Genomic DNA, 17,176 nt, shown 5'->3' on the forward strand with positions numbered 1-17,176 from the left:
TTCTGGAGCCAGAGAGAATCTAACCTTTTTTCCACAAGAGGAAAATATATTTCAAGACAATAATGAGATCCCCACTTAGCACCCTTCCTTTAACTAGTCTACAACTCCAAGTTCCTTTAACCAGGCCTCATATGGCCTAGTCTCTAGGCTTCTTACTTTTCTGGACACTGTCCAGAATCTTTGCTAAAATGTGGTGAGCAGAACTGATCTTGATATATCGGACCATGTTGGTCTGATCAGAAGAACAGAGGATCTATTGCTTCCTTTGTTATGAACACTATTCTTTCCTTTCAATTATTTTCCTTTTTAAAATCACATTAGGCTGGGTTTTTTTGGTTTGCTTATTTTTTATTTATTTATTTACTTGCTATCTCATGATACCAATGACTCATTGAGTCTAAGATGTAGTGAACAGAACACTGGACTTGGGATGAGAAAGACCAGAGTCTGAATTCTGTCTCAGATTTACTCTAGTTTACTGTGTGACCTTGGACACTTAACCACCATCGACCTAAATCTCTTAGTCTGTAAAATGGGAGTAACAATCACACCTAGCTACCTCTTATTGATGAGACACTAGGTCGCTCTTACTAGGTCGCTCGGTGGATAGAGAGCTGGGCAAGCTACTTCACCCTGTTTGCATCAGTTTCCTCATCTGTCAAATGAGCTTAAATTCTTTTTGCCTTAATCCACCAGAGAAGGAACTGGCAATACTCTTCACTAGCTTTGCCAAGAAAACCCCATGGATAGTGTGGTCCATGGTATCTCAAGGAGTTGGATGACTAAACAATAATAATAAGAATTTCTTGTTTGGACTGAATAAGATAATAAAGGTAAAGGGCTTTATAAACCTTAAGGTACTATATAAATGTTAGTTGTTAATATACTATTACTAAAGCCTCCAGACAATACTTTATCTGAAAAATCTCCCTCTCCTTTTAGTTAAAAGTTGACTTTTTGAACTCAATTTATCAGTTAAGTTTCACCTTACTAGGTTTGGCTCAATATCCTAATCTGAGGCCTTTTTGGAACCCCAATGTCATTCACTGTGTTAGGTTATCTCTTCTAGTCTTATCTGGAGAAACATTCTTTGAGGCTCAATCTAAATCACTTTAAAAAATGTATTAAATAGCAAGGGCCAAGCATCTGTCCCACTAGAGACTTCCCTTTAAGAAGCCATACTAATTGTTCTTAACCTAACCTTTTCTTCTTGTCCATAAGAATGCCATGAAAGACTGTCAAATAATTTGCTGTCTAGCTAATTCCTGAAAGAGGAGACCAAGTGTTCTTCTAGAGGGGCATGATTGCCAACAGGGATATGACAATGAGACTAGTCCCAAGAGAGACCAACTCCAGAGTCCCTCCCACTTGCTTCCACAAAACCAAGTTACAATTGACAAGATGCTCCCCACAGTAAAGGCAAAAACTTTAGGATCATCTCCCTAGAAAAGGACCTATATGATGGACTGTTAGAGAAATTCATGAAGTCATACATTTAGAACTTAGAGGTCAGGGAAACCCAAATTTCACATCAAACCTCAGACACTTAAAAAAAAGGGTCCTTAATAATAATAGAGGAATAATAATACCATCTACTTCCTAGGTTGTTGTAAGGATAAAAACGAGATAATATTGTCAAAGCACTAAGTGCAATGCTCTGTATGTGCCATATAAATGCCAGTTATTATTGTTGTTAAAAGAAAAGGATTAGTTGCTGGTAATTCCTTATGCCTTTCTTGATGGTAGCTAAGAGAATTAATTTTGGATGAAATAAAAACATCTCAGGAAATGCAAGAACCAAACCATATACTTTATATCCAGGATTATGTCTACTATTGTGCTAGGGGCTGGCTTAGCAAGTAAATACTTGATCCATAAACCCTGATTTCTCACCCCGGAAATCAGCCAACATCACAATCTGGAAAAGGGCAATGTTCCCAGGACCAGTAATTGCCCATTATATACAGGAAGGCTCTGGAGAATTCACTTGCCTAACCCGTCAAGTCCTTACAAGTAGAGAGTGTTACTACCTGACTTCTAAAATATGGCTTTTGAGTTCTAAAAGAGGATGAATCACAAGTAACTAGAAAATTATGAGGCTTTAGTGAACAGGAAAGGGGGAAGGTGAGAAAAATGCGTGGGACAGTTTCAATTCTCAACATGATATATTTAAAAGGCAAAAAATATAAGAACTGATTATTTTATCAGCTTAGTAAACTTCCAATAAGATCTAAATCCTTGAGAAGCTCTCTGAAGCACAGTTCTACAGTCATTAAGTTTGAACCCAGGCTCTAAGTTCAGCATCCTTTTTACTCAAACCGGAAACTGGAATTCTGTTGGAGAGTCTCACACTAAAGATAAGACTAGGCACAAGGAGCTATCTGGAAAGCAATTAAAGACTGGGGATGAAGCCAATGTTGCAGCTTTGGAGATTCATGTCCCTGTGGATATTCTTTATTATAGAATACCATTGCTGGATACCCCTTCTCCCTCACCTTTGTCTCTTACACTTATCAATGATTCAACTAAGTCTATCAAGATAATGCTAGTTAGCATATGTATAATCTATATTAAATTGCCTGCTATCTCAAGGATGGGTGAGGGGATAGACGGAGGAAAAGAATTTGAAACTCAATTTTAGAAAAAGTATGTTTAAAATTGTTTTAACATGTAATTTAAAAAACTAAAAATAAATTTAAAAATAAAATATAAATTTTCCCCAAAAAAGATAATCCTAGTTAAGAGGATTGGTTTTTTTTGTTTTTTGTTTTTATTTCTTCACAGCCTCTTTCCTGTTAGGCAGTCTGTTTTAATTCAAAAAGATTTTGAGGGGAAACCGGGAAGGTCTTGTGCTCATTGAGGATCATAGGATGATAGATTTAGAACTGGAAGAGACCTTAATAGCCATCGAATCCAACATTTTACAGAAGAGGAAAAATGAAGCACATAAGTTACAGTGACTTGGCCAAAGTCACCCTAACAATTGAAGGTTTTTCCTAACTCTACAGTCAGTGACCTATTCAATAAGCCAAGCTACCCCTCTAACTGACCATAGCTACCTAACTTTTATCTCTTAAAAAACTGTCAATGTCAAAGTAAGGTTGGTCTTTCACATTTGACCAGTTATTTTAATCTCTTGATGGAAGGTATCACTTGGGAATGAGGGGAAAGGAAAATGAGCAGTCTACAGGTGACTTGTTTCTCTTCTGTTCATTCAAATATTAAAAATGAGCTGGGATTTCCTAATCCCATTCTTCTAACTTTCCAGGTCAGCTCTGAGTGCTATGAAAATATTAATTTTTCTTCTCTCTCACTTTTATTTTGGCATTTTCTTTGAGGACTGTCAAGAAGGGTAAGAGGCAAAAGAAATGCAGACTTTCAGATGATTTCTCCACACAAAAGCTGGTCCTGAAGTTAAAAGGCCCCAGTTTTTGTTTTTATCTTTTTGGTTTTTTTAATCAGCAAGGAAGTCATCAATTCTCAAGATGGATGGGATTCTCCCAACAATTTCTTGTACATAGTCTCCTTTCTCTATTTAGGCTTAAAAGATCATGCAATCAGAATCACAAAATTTGAGAATTGGAAAGAGACTCCAGTGACCATCTAGACTAACTTATATACAACAGGAATCCCCACTAGGATATATTTGACAAGTGGCCTTCGGGGAGAGAGAATCCACCATCCATTAGGCAGAGCACATTCCATTTTTGGATAACTCTAATTGTTAATAAGTTTCTCTGAATATCAAGCCTACATAGATCCCTTTACAGCTTCTCCCAACTGTTTCTGGGTCTGCTCTATGGGATTAAACAAGTCAAGTCCAATTCATGCTGAGCCGAGCCCAGGGCCCCTCCTAAACAGGTTACTAAAGGGAAAACTGCTTCCTCCCAAAGAGTCAGGCACAGCTCATCAGCTGGCAAGAATACCCCATAATTTCTTGCTTCCCATCATGGTTAGTCATTCTAATTCACCTGTGGGGCCTGAAAAAAACTAAGAACCACCACATGGGCTTGGGGATTTGGTTCAATTGCAAGATTCCCTAATCAGAGTGACCTTTTCCTTTTCCTTCCACAAAAAATCATTGGAAGTCTCCTGTGTCCCAAGGAAACAGAAAGTAAAAATAAGTAAGGAGTCCCTTTGATCAAACAGATTTGTGCCTGGAATAACCCTAAGAGACAGTAGGCATGAGCCAGGTCATAATGAGCTGGACAGAACCTAGCTGATCACCTGGCTGAACCACTCCATTTTTTAAATAATCTTTCTCATCTGTACAAACATACAGACTTATGATTCTGGAGAACTGATGATTAATTAACCTCATACAGAGAGGTGAGGGCTCAGGATACAGAATGAGACATACATTTTTTGGATGTAGTAAATGTGTTTTGCTTGACTTTGCATATTTGTTGTAAAGTTTTCTCTTTTTTCTCTTCTCAATGAGGGAAGGGAAGAGAGAAAATAAATCCTTGTTAATTGAAAAATTAAATGAATTTCATTAAATGAAGGAATTAGGTTCTATGACTTTTAAGGTCTCTTCTAGATGTAAATCTATGATACCCTAAGTGTTGTCTTGCACCAAAGATGCCACAGGTAGAATATGAATCCGGGCCCTCGGATTTTAGGGTTTGTTCAAATATACCCAGAAGAGAATCAAATGCTAGCAAAGCCAGGACCCTCATTGTCTTTGGGGGAGCAAGTTCAAGTTGGTAGGCTTTAAGGGAGAAGATAGAGGGCAACCCCGATTCCTGGGACAAAAAGTCTGTTATCAAGCAAAAAAGCCTGTTCATTTGGTTTAAGCTGAGATTGAAAAGAAAAAAAAAAAAATTAGAGGAGGGGGTGTGAGAGTAAAGGAAAAAAAGAAAGAAGATAGGAAAAAAAGATGAAAGAGAAAGAAGCTTCCATGCAAAGCTTCACTCTTTGGGGTTGCTGCAATGTGGCTCAATCAGGAAATCACCTCCAAGGACTCAGCCTCTATTTTATCAGTTATTTCTCCACAGCCTAAGCAAAGGATTTATCTTAGAAACTGGAACTCAGCATGGGCGTTCACCATTGTCCAGAAACCAGATCCATCTGCTGTACTGAAGAAGAAAGAAGATGGATTACAGGAACCCAAAAAAGATAATGGAAAATAAAAGGTTAAAAATTCTTTTTTTTTTTCTTTTAAGTTAGCAAAGTCTCAGCTGCAATTCTACAACTGCTTGGTGAATGCTGCTCCTGGCCAGGATTAGCTGAACGGAAACAGCTTTTCTAGCAGAAATGTACTTAAGACAAGAGATCATATTGCAGCTAATTGGACCACTGTTGCCTCCTTCAAGAGCCCCTGGAGTCACTATTTGGTTTTTGGTTTGGGGCTGGCAATTTCATTGGCACCAAAGAGCTTTCAGAAATTAAGGAGGTGGAGTAGGAACCCCACCCACCTCTAAACCCATGGTCTTTTTGAGGTCTCTAACCATTTATCTTCTCCCAGTTCAATCAGACCTTTGGCATTAAAACAGACTAAAACGGAGCTCTGAGACTCTGGAACAGTTAGAATCACACAATGGAGGCTTGGGGAGTCTTGCCTATTTGATCCCATTACATCTCCATACATCCCCTTTTTCCTTCAGAGCAATTAAATTTTTTTTCCCTAAGTGTGGGGGATAGGGCAAGGGTGAGGAAGGGTCCCTTCCTGCCCTAGATGGAAGCTCCTTTTCATCCCATTGGAGAAGATCCCAGACCAAAGTGCTTAAGCCTAACATTTAATGCGTGCAGGACACGCCCTGAAGCCAAGTCATAATTATTCATTCCTCCTAGAGGCAAAATCCTACCATCCTACCTCTTCCCAGAAATACAGAAGGGAAGCATCAGGATTTATGGTCCCTGTGAAACAACAACAAAAAAAAAATCCCTGACCTTTACACTAACACTCCTCCCTTCCCCTTCCACACGACACATCTGGTTTTCTCATCTGCAGTGTGACTATGTCATCAACTGTGTGACAAAGCTGAATGAACTGCAGCTCAGCCAGCCCCTCTCCTCAAATTCTCCAGGCTCCACAATCCTGCTCTGGTTTCTCCCACCCACCTCACAAAGACAAGAGCTTTATTTAATACCCAAAGATATCAATATGTAATGGTTTAGATTTCAAAATGTACAAAGAGAATCCAAAGTTGTATTTGAGCGGACTGGAAAGGGGGTATATGATACAGTATAAAGATACACCAGCCTTTGAATCCAGAGGAATTTTTTAAAAGATGCTGGTTTGTTTGTTTTTTTTGATGGTTGAGGAAAGCCATTCCTGTCTCATCCCAACCTATCCAGAATCACTTCCTCATCTCCAAAGTCAATGTAGAGGACAACAAGAGCCCCTATTTCAAAGTTAGAGGGGAGGGATGCAGAGAAGGAAGGGCAAAGGCAGTCATAGGGGATCCAGCTTCAAGAGACACTAAAAAAAGGGGATTAAGATGAGTGGCAGCTATAGGAAGGAAATATTGTCCATCAAAAGAAAGGAAACCTGGGACAAGAGTATCAACTATATGCAGTACCTCCCACCATCCACCAGTCAGAGGGATCAGGAAGGAGACCTGCCCCCCTGGTGAGCTGATGTGGCATTTGCACATTCTCTTTAGGGGAAAAATGTTTAGCCAGTTGTTACATTTAAGTTTAGAAGGTGAAACAGAATGAATTTTGCGGATAACAGGGGCTTAGTACAGTTACCTGGGCAAGTAAAAAAGATAAAATAGACTTCCTCAAGTTAGGGTACGAGAAAATAATGAGAAGGGGAGGGGAGAGGAGTGAGACAACGACCAAAACAGCAAAGAATGGCTGATGGAGGCACCGCCCCCACCCCACGAGGCAGACACTTTTAGAGAGAAGCCGAAGAAAGCACTTCGAGAAGCATCTCCACGTATTCCACTCCTCCCCCCAATCTAATCCTGCTCCTTTCCCTCTCCCCCCAGGAGGGGAGAGTTAGGGTGAGGGAGGGGAGAGGATTAGCGTCTTCCCAGTTACCAGAGATTGAAAGGGGAGGCCTTTCTACATTCCACAGAGAAGGGAGGTTGTTCTGGGGCTCCAAACTGCCCTAGGGGTTTCCTTTTGAATACCTTGGAGGAACTGGGATTCCTGGGGGCAGGAAATGAAAGGAAGAGCAGAAATGTCCCAAGACTGCAAAGCCTTCTCCGTGGTGACCTACGCCGTGACCCTCTCCCCACCGACAACAGATGCATCCATTCTATAGATCCCTCTCCCCCAAGGAGGGGCAGCATAAGGGCTAAGCCCCAAGATAGCAATTAGCCTTCCGTCCTCCTCTTCCTCGATTTCCTCCTCCTCCCCCCACCCCACCCCATCCTCTAAGGCTTACTCCACGGGGGGGAAGCACATGCCCGAGGGGAGACCGAGAGGAGAGTTGGGGGGGGACGGGGAGAATATGGGGAGGAGTGGATGGGTGGAGGCTGCGGAAAGAAAGGAAAGTCAGGGAGGCTTGAGCAAGCTGGAAGCTCTAAGAAGGGAAAGAAAGGGCGGGAGTAAAGGGGAGTGGCCATGCCGAGACAGAGCGTGAGGAGAGGAATTGGGGGTCTTGGGAGAGGAGGGGCGCCAGGGACCCTTACCCTGCCGGGTGGACACGTTCCTCTGATTGCCCGCCTGCAACACCACCTGGGGACAGCTCTGCTCCAGCACGAAGAGCTCGTCCTTGCCCACCTTGGTGCTCTTGCCCGCCTTCAGCGTGCCGCTGGGGCCCGACGGCGCCAGGTAGCGGCCCTCGCAGTCCCGGAAGGCCACTTTGCCCGACCTGAACTCCAGGGTGTAGCCGGTGCCGGGCTCGGGCTTCTCCACCAGGCGCCCGTCATTGCGCAGGAAGCGGTGGTCGGCCGTCTGCACGCTGTAGCGCTGGTCCTGGAAGACGAGGGTGATGAGCGAGTCCACGCCCCAGGGCACGTCTCGGTCCACGGCGATCTCGTCCTGGCGGGCGCTCAGGTGCGCGTAGCGCTTGCGGGTCAGGCTGTAGATGTTCACCTGCGGGTGCATGGCGATGTGGACGCTCCATTTCTCGGCGGGCGAGATGGTCTGCGCGAAGCACGACAGCCGGTCCTCGGTGCCCCCGAAGTACCGCCGGTGAGGCTCGGACTGCAGCGACCAGCGCCCGTCGTCGTGGGCCACGATCAAGAAGCGGCAGTCAGCCCCGGGCGTCTCGCTGTCGCAGCTCACGTTGCCGTCCTTGTCGGCCGCCAGGTAGCGGCCCAGGTGGCTCTTGAGGCACACGGCGTGCCCGCCGCTCGCGTCGTCGGCCGGCTGCTCCAGCGTCCAGATTTGCTTCTTCTTCAGGCTGGTGGCCGAAGCGTTCACCTTGAACCCAAAGGCCTCCGCCGTCAGGTACTTGTTGCCGCAGTTGATCAGCCCGAACTGGATCTGCACCGACTCCGACGTGCCGTTGGCCGTCATGCTGGCACTGGGTTGGGGGGAGGCGATGCTGCGGGGCTGGGGAGAGAGAGAGAGAGAGAGCGCGCGCGGGCAGGACGAGGGAGCTGGGCGTCGGAGATGAGCCGCGGAGCTGGCAGAGGGAGGGCTGGCTCTTCCAAGGGCCCCTGGCTGCTGCCTCGCTGCTCTGTCTGCTTATCCCCTCCCGCCGGCCTCGCCTTTCCCCAGCAGCTCACCCCGGTCCTTTGTTCGCCTGTAACGTGCTCCCGCTCCCACCGCTCCACAAAGCCTGCCTCTCACCGCCCCAGCTGCAGCCTATATAGACAGGATGATGTCAGGGGGTTTGCGGCCGGCCCCGCCCCCCGATGGAGCCTCTCGGCCCCCGCGGTAGGGTTGGGGATGGGGATGGGGATGGAGATGGGATTGGGAAGGAGAGGAGGGAGGGTGCGAGGGAGGGAGGCTGCAGCTGCAGCTCGCAGTGGGGGCAAGTACAATGCAGCTCACAGATTCCCCCCGAGCCAGTCAGCCCCTCCGAGTCCCAGCCCGTGTCTTGCAAAAAAAAAAAAAAAAAAGCTTGGGCAAGGCGGGAAATCTGAGGCGGAGGTTCATTCTAAAGAAGCCTTTTCATTGATCCGTGGGGGGGATTTGTGGAAGAAGAATCCACAAATGGTGGGGGAGGGGGGGCTTTTGCCACAGGTTTTGCTTTTGTTTTTTTCTCCCTCATGTCTAAGTGGGCAAGTCCTTCTGCCCGTTTTCCTTTGGCCCCTTCTTTTTGCACAGCTCTGATTACTGGGCACCCTGGTTTCTACCTACCTTTATTGCCCAAACTGGCCTGCTAAACTAAGGAGATTGTAAGCATTGCTGAAGGTCAAGAGGAGTTCCCAGAGCTTTCGTGAGAGTTCAGAATGGTGCTTTTGACCTGCTTCCCACCCACCTCCCTTTCTTTGAGTGGGAGGGGAGAGGAGAGGGTGGCTAACTAGGAAAGAATATCTAAATTTTTCTTTACAGAAATCTCAAGGACAGAATCAAATTGGGCTCCTACCCCCTACCTAAATAAAATGGAACTACCCAGGCTAATCCAAAATCTCTGAAGTTAGATCTGATTTTCCTTGAATCTCTTTCTTACTCTGCAACCTTTCCTACATACATATATATTGTAAACTGGTGATAAGGAAGTGGGGAGAGGATGTAAAGAGGGTCTTCTAAGGGGTAAGAAGTCGAAACCAGGCAGCCAGAAGTGTCATGGTTTGTTGGTCATTCTCAAATAGACCAGATTTAGGCTGGCTTTCCTTTTTTAACCCCACCCACCCTTTGCCTAAGATATTCTATTTTATGATAGTAACCTTTTCTCTAGTGCCTTCAAGTTCCTTCATTTAGCCTCAGTAAAATTTCCCTTCTGTAAACTATTTTAGCAGAACCCAAGCTCTCTTGGTTACAAATTCCCCCTGGATATTCCCTCATGATTCTTCTTCATGCCCTATTGTTTTGTTTTGTTTGACTACATTTAGAAGTCCCCTAGATTTCAGAAATAGATTCCACATGGGATTCTGTGGGACCTCCCCTAGAACCTCTTGGTGTCTCAAAACTTTTCGGCTTTAATGTTGTACCCCCTGGTTGATTTTGAAACCTTGTTTGTTTCATCTCTAAGCCAAGGTACCAGACTTGAAATCAGAAAGAGCCATGGTCACATCTGCCACAAGATTTGCTAGCTGTGTGATCTGGGTTCTGGGCCTTAGTTTCCTCATATGCAAACTGGAGGAATTGATAGCACTCCCAGAGTTGTGAGGATCACATCGGATAATACATGTAAAAGAATTGGGAAACCTTAAAGTGCCATGTAAAATGTTAGCTATTCTTAATTCAATTAAATCCAATAAATATTTATTATAACTAAGGTACTATTTTGGGGATTGTAATACTTAGATAGCACGTGGGTTATTTACTTCATTGGTGGAAGGAAGAAAGGAAATAAGCATGTAGCTGAGAAAGATGAAGCAAACAAAGTGACTTGCACAAGGTTATACCACTATTAAAGCCAAAATTGAACACATGTCTTTCTGCCTATAGGATCACAATGCTTCTATTCCTTTTCAAGCTCTTTAGGGATTTCATTCAATGTGCTAGAAGCCTTGTTTTGATTCTTTTAATAATTCCAATATACCATTCAGTTTTTATATTTGTCTTCAGTTCTAGTTACATAATTAGGCTGTGTTCTTTTCTAATCATATATGTCCTGTATCCTCACAAGCAAAATTATATGCTGAAGCCTAGTTAGATCTATTTCTGTTTCTCTTTGGGTTACTTGTCATTTTGATTTTTCTGAGATCATAATATGACCTGATTTGAAAAAATATAGCATTGATGTGAGAATATGTAAGGAGATAGACTTTTATAGTATCAAGCACTGTTTGGAATTACTAAAAGAAGGAAGGAGGAATTCTGCTGTTTTCCAAAAGTGGTGCAATCTAATTTTTGCCTTCTCAATTATGACTTCGATTTATTTTCTCTTTAGAGTTTCTATTTAAGAAATATGTTAATAATCACTTCCAACTCTCAAATTCTGTGTGATTCCTGTGACTAAGTGAAGTATAGTCTTGGGAATGTATATGTCTACACACACACACATGCACGCACACCCACCAGAGTTATATTCATCCACTTTGTTTTTTTAGTGTGAATGGTTAGACTGGATTTCACAAGGAGGTTTTGTAATATTTCACAGCTGGAGGCCCAGTGCAGTTAGTTTAATGCCATCAATAAGTAGGAGCCCTGGGAGACCTTTGCATGGAATCTTTATATGGAATCTTGCATGTATTCCAGCTTTTCACAAGGAATCTTGCACATTATCAAACACACCGTAACCGAGCATATAACTCTATTTTAACCTTTTGCATGATGTCAGTAATCGGGAGATACCTGAACAAAATTACAGTTGAACCTGTCTCAGGATCTTGTATAATTTTGATACCTCTGATTTGAAGAGAGACTTCAAGATTATCCTTGGTTCTCTTTCTGTCTCTCTCTCTCTCTTTCTGTCTGTCTGTCTCTCTCTCTCTGAATTAACAGGAGATAATGGAGAAGGAAATAGCAAACCACTCCAGTATTTTTGCCAAGAAAAATCCAACTGGAGTCATGAAAAATCTGAAGACTGAGAAAACAGCTAACTGATAAAAAATGATCTAAGCTAAAGAATGAAAGTCTCTTTGGAGATAAAGGTCCTAACGTTTTAAATCTAGGCTTTGATATTGTGACTCTGGTAAGGTACTTGTAAAATGACTTGAAACTTTTTAAACTTGTAAAGTCAGTGGCAGAATGAGGCAACTTTGTAAAATGAGAAGATTGATTTAGATCAGTAGTGCCAAACTCGAATAGAATTGGGACTACCAAATCATACACAAGGATTCCTCAGGCCACATATTAACTTAGATAATTGCTTGTTAACATTATCTGTATTCTATTGTGTTTTTATTTATTTTGTTAAATATTTCCCAGTTATATTTTAATCTGGTTTCAGGCTACACTCAGTATGTTTGAAATCTCTGGTTTAGATAACCTCTGAGGGTTTTTCCAGGCCTGAATCTATGATTCTTACATCTTTTTCTTCCTCCAAATCAAGGAGCAATCCTTCAATCTTTTATTCTTATTTCTCTGTCAGTTTTGTGATCATGAAGATGTGATATGCTGTACAAATTATTTCTGAAAGTCTACTTGTTTTTGTTTTCATCAAGGATACTGTTCACACTTGAATAGATCATTCTTATAAAGATCATTTAGATATAAGAAAAAAGGCAAGTGAGCAATTAATGATGTCTTCCCAGTAACATGTTTTTTATTTAAAGTTCTGTCAATGATTTTTTTTTTCCATTCTTTTAGAATTTTTCTGTTTGAGGCATCCTGGATTTGGTTCCTAAATGTAATTAAGATTCTGTAATCTCCAGTAATATTTCTTTATTATTATAAAGAAATTATGAAATATACTTATATTTCTATATTTGACCAGGTCCAACTTAAAAGTCCCATCAAGTATTGAATTAGTAGAATCCAGATATAGTGGCTCTTCAATTGTTGCTAATAACAATAGATTACTGTGGCTAACATTTTTATAGCACGCTAAGATAGCACTTACATATATTATCTGATTTGATCTTCAAAATGACCCTGGGAGAGGCGTGCTATTGTTATCTCCATTTTATAGATGAGGAAACTGAGTCTGAAAGGACTTAAGTGACTTATCAAGGGTTACACAAATAGCTACAAAGGATCTGAGGCAGTGTTTGAACTCAGATGTTCCTGACTCCAAATTCAACATTTTCTTTTTTTCAGACAGATCTCTTCCATTTAGTGTCTGTTTCCCAGACATGGAAACAAAGTAGGCAGTTGTCCCTTCCTCTCCCCAAGTCACTGACTTGAACTATTAGAGTCACTCTTAAACTCTTCTCCACTGACCTCCCCCCCCCCCCCTTAGAAATGATCATAACATTTTGAGAAAATTAGACGTTGGACTCTCAACAGGAAAAGAGTAAGGAGCTTCAGCTCTGTCCCATTGGACAGACAGAAATAATAGTTTTGAAGAAATGAAACAATGCTAGCCCAATTTGATGTCTTAAGTCTTTTAACATGGATCACCATGTTTTAACATTTGGATCACCAAATAATAAGAAGAGGAAGAGGAAAATGGAAGATGGAATAAAATCCAGGAAATAACTTTAATTAGTATCAAAGAAAGCTTCCCAGTGCTATCACCTCAGTAACAATTCTTGAATTCTATATAGTACTTTATAATTTGTTTTTTATTTTAAAAACTATGAACTTGACACTCATCAAGAAACAAAAACATTCTAAAATACAAAGAACAGAAAGGAGAATTCTATATGGAACAGTTAACTTCTATTAAGTTCAATTTATTTTTTAAGTTTAGATTAAATTTAAAAGATGCTTGTAAAATTGCTTTTTTATATTCTTATCTGAATTTTTAAATTTCCTTCTGTATTTTATCTTTTGCAAACCACTTAAAACTAATATTATCTCATTTTCTCCCTTCCAAAAATCCTTTGAGACAGACAGAATAAGTTTCATTAGTCCCATTTTATAGATGAGCAAATTGAAGGAATTTGAAATATTTATGCCTCTAGGATCATAGATTCAAAGCTGGAAGGGACATTAGGGATGATGTAGTCTAAACCTTCCCCCCTTCCCCATTTTACTGAGGAGGATACTAAGGAACAGAGGGATTTTATTTTACCAAGGTCACACAAATACCAAATCTAATTATATCAAGGTTATGATTTGAACTAAAGTCCATTCTTTTTCTTGACAAGAGAAGACTTGGAGAGGATGGGTGAAAGAATATTTATTCTTAATATATTTGAAGGGTTGTAAGGGGAAAAAAAATAATTTATTCTGTTTGGCTCCAGGACTGAGACCATTAGGTAGAGAGACAGGTTATCTCCATGAGGATAGAGATTGTGCCTTATCTAAATTTTGTATCTCCCAGGACTGTGTTCTGCAAAAAACAGATACTTAGTGTTTGTTGAATTGAAATTCTCTAGAAGCAGTTTTCATTTTCTCTGTCAAAGATAATGCTATCTAAGCTGCTTCATAAGGTAGTGAGTTCCCTGTTAACTAGAAGTATTCAATTGCTTTTAACCTATATTAAATTGCTTGCTGTCTTGCTGGGAAGAGGAGAGAGAGAGAAAAAAAAATGGAACCAGAAGATTTTGCAAAGGTGAGTGTTGGAAACTAATTTTTATGTGTATTTGGAAAAAGATAAAATGCTATTTAAAAAAAATTAGGGGTATTCAAACAAAAGCTGGAGGGCCACTTGTTTAAATTGTTATAATGAGGGCTTCTTGTATTCAAATGATCTCTTAAGTGCCTTAACTCTGAAATTCTCTAATTTTATAAGACCCAGATTGTTAAACTGTAATAGTGAACTAGATTTAGAATCTAGAAAACTTAGATGATGGGATTTCCACTAACGCCAATCAATGCTATATATGTTTTAAGGAAGAAGGTTTTTCTTTCTTTTTCTTTTTTTTTTTTTTTTTTTGATTACTTTTGAAATCAGTCATAGCCTATTTATTTGGCTGCATTCCTCAGATCTGATTGAGGAAGCATTCGAGTGCTGTGGAAATCATTTCAGATTTGTGCTGAGGACCTGAATTCAAACTCTGGCATTGCCATTTATTACCTCATATCCTCTCTGGACTCGAGTTTCTTCACCTCTAAAATGAAGAAGTTGAACTAAGAGATTTCTTAAGGTTCCTTCTACGTTTAAATCTATGATCTGTTGATCACTGATATGTCTTGAAAGTTGGAAGTAAAGCTGGTTGTTTGTAAGTAAAGAAAGTAAAAGGAAGTAAAGAGTGTTGTTTGGCACTGATTCTGCTCATCAGAGTCATTTCTTTTTTATTTTTAATTAAATTTTATTTTTTTTGTTCTGAACTTAAACACCAGAAAAAGAGAGAATTCCCATATAAACAGAAGAATATAAAAAAGCATTATATATGAAGCCACAATCTTCATTTTAGATCACTTTTTAAAAAATTTGTTCAATCATTCTTAGTTGTGTTTAACTCTTCACACACCTTTTTGGGGGATTTTCTTGGCAAAGATACTTGAATGATTTGCCAGATCCTTCTCTAGCTCATTTTACAGATAAGGAAATTGAGGGGAAAGGGTGAAGCGATTTGCCCAGGGTCACACAGCTAGTTAAGTGTCTGAGGCTGGCCACCTAGCTGTAAAATATATGCTAAATCCCCCACATTCTTTTCAAAACTTCTGCTTGTCTATGTTTCCTTCTGTTCTCTTCTGTGTATTTAAAAAAAAAAAAAAACCTTCAGTGACTTTTTTTTTTTGGGGGGGGGGAGGCTTGATTATTATTAACATTCTTCTTTCCTCCTCTCCCTATCGCCCTCATTAAAAACAGAGTGAAAACAATCCTAAACAGTAATTTTTTAACTCATGGTAAAAGTTGATTTGGTTTCAGTTTACTCTTGCTAAGGGAGATCACAGAACAAATGAATGATGGTGAGCTCAAGGTCACAGTACATTTGTCTGAAAATTTTGTCATCTCCCAGTGATGATGGTGAAATACTAGACTTGTTGGCTATTTCCTACTTTGAAGACAAAGATAAACCTTATAATGTAAGCTTTGTCCTTGGCATTTTTAATCAACAGAGATGGAGAGGCGGTGACGACTGAAGGCCGGCAAGATATTTTTTTGCCCTTTGTGCTCCTTTTTGGATCCACAAAAGTTTTGTTATTTCTGGTGGAGACCTTATCAGTGGGAAGAACACAAGTCTGGACAGCTGGGCTGGGGATTTGTCAGCGCACTTTGTTGTGTTTGGAGTTAAGATGGAATAACTGAATAGCTTGGGAAGGTGACTGGTACCCTTGATGTAATTTATGCAACATCTTCCTTACAAGGGAAGACACAGCTTCATTCATTTGTATAAACGCTGGGGTAAAGACAGGGCATGCCCTCCATTCTATCAGTGAGGAAACACAAGTTTAGAGATGTCAAAATCACTTCTGTGCCAAGAGAGGAAATATTTATTCCACTCAGTTTGGGTCTGGAGAATATTTTGGCGTTCCAGTTTTATTCTGGTTCAATAACTTGGAAAAACAGGAAACTGTGGAAGGCAGTGTGATATATATTTATTTTATTGATAGGGAATGGACTTATGATTTCATTAGTCTAGGAAGCTAGAGTAAAGAAACTCTTACCAATACAGGACAGTAGCTTCTCAGTAATTTGTAATCTTAGAGAGGTTACCTCAACATTAAGAAGTTATAACATGTTTGGACATGTATATTTATATTGTATTTAATTTATACTTTAACATATTTAACATGCATTGGTCAACCTGCCATCTCCGGGAGGGGATGGGGGGAAGGAGGGGAAAAATTGGAACAAAAGGTTTTGCAATTGTCAATGCTGTAAAATTACCCATGTATATAATTTGTAAATAAAAAGTTATAATAATAAAAAAAATTTTTTTAAAGAAGTTATGGATATATTGGATTACTTGTCATCTAAGGGAGGGGGAGGAAAATTTGGAACACAAGGTTTTGCAAGGTTTAATGTTGAAAAATTATCCAAGTATATGTTTTGAAAATTAAAAGCTTTAATAAAAAAATTAAAATAAAAAAGTTATGTGCCAATATGTGTTAGAAGCAGGACAAAAACTCACATCTTTCCAGCTAAACAGCCAGCTTTCTATTCATTAAGTCAGTTGCCTTTCATCTTTAATCTACATATCAATTTTATTTTGGTATTTTGTTTTTATATCATTTTCTTTTTTTTTGTTAAAGCCAATTGCCTTTAATTTTATCCCTAATTACCTTTTCAAATGGATTTCTCTCTTTTCCTCCCACCTAGTGAATTATCACTTATGCAAGGAATAAAAAAGAGAATGAAAGATTCTGTAAATCCAATCAACACATCATCCAAGAGTGACAGTATATATACTATTATATACCCATAGTGTCCCACCTCTTGTTATTGTTCTTTGTCCTTTGTTCTTGGAGATGACCATGACATCAAGCAGGTGATGCTGTGACATGCAAGTGAGTTGAATCTGAGTGAAGGAAAGCTTTGCAAAGAAGGGAGGGATTTATATTTTCTGCACTCTCTCTCTAGCACCAAGATTGGTCACTATAATTAGAGTTCAGTTTTAGTTTTATTGTCCTTTCATTTTACACTGTTGTGATCATTGAGTATATTGTTCCCCTGGTGGGCAGCACAATATGGCACATAAAGTGCCAGATTTAGAGTTAA

General features: G+C 40.3%; 1 protein-coding gene across 1 annotated transcript in view; it reads right to left on the bottom strand.

The window, feature by feature from the left end:
* The window catches only part of FSCN1 (fascin actin-bundling protein 1), a 40,336-nt gene extending 31,747 nt beyond the window's left edge, over positions 1 to 8,589 (bottom strand). Inside the window, exon 1 of the mRNA XM_012542843.3 lies at positions 7,587 to 8,589. Coding sequence (XP_012398297.1) covers positions 7,587 to 8,418 — 832 coding nt within the window. The 5' untranslated portion in view covers positions 8,419 to 8,589. The remainder of the gene's footprint in view (positions 1 to 7,586) is intronic.
* Positions 8,590 to 17,176: the final 8,587 nt, after the last annotated feature.

The sequence above is a fragment of the Sarcophilus harrisii genome, chromosome 1 (genome assembly GCF_902635505.1).
Source record: "Sarcophilus harrisii chromosome 1, mSarHar1.11, whole genome shotgun sequence".
Taxonomy (NCBI): Eukaryota; Metazoa; Chordata; class Mammalia; order Dasyuromorphia; family Dasyuridae; genus Sarcophilus; species Sarcophilus harrisii.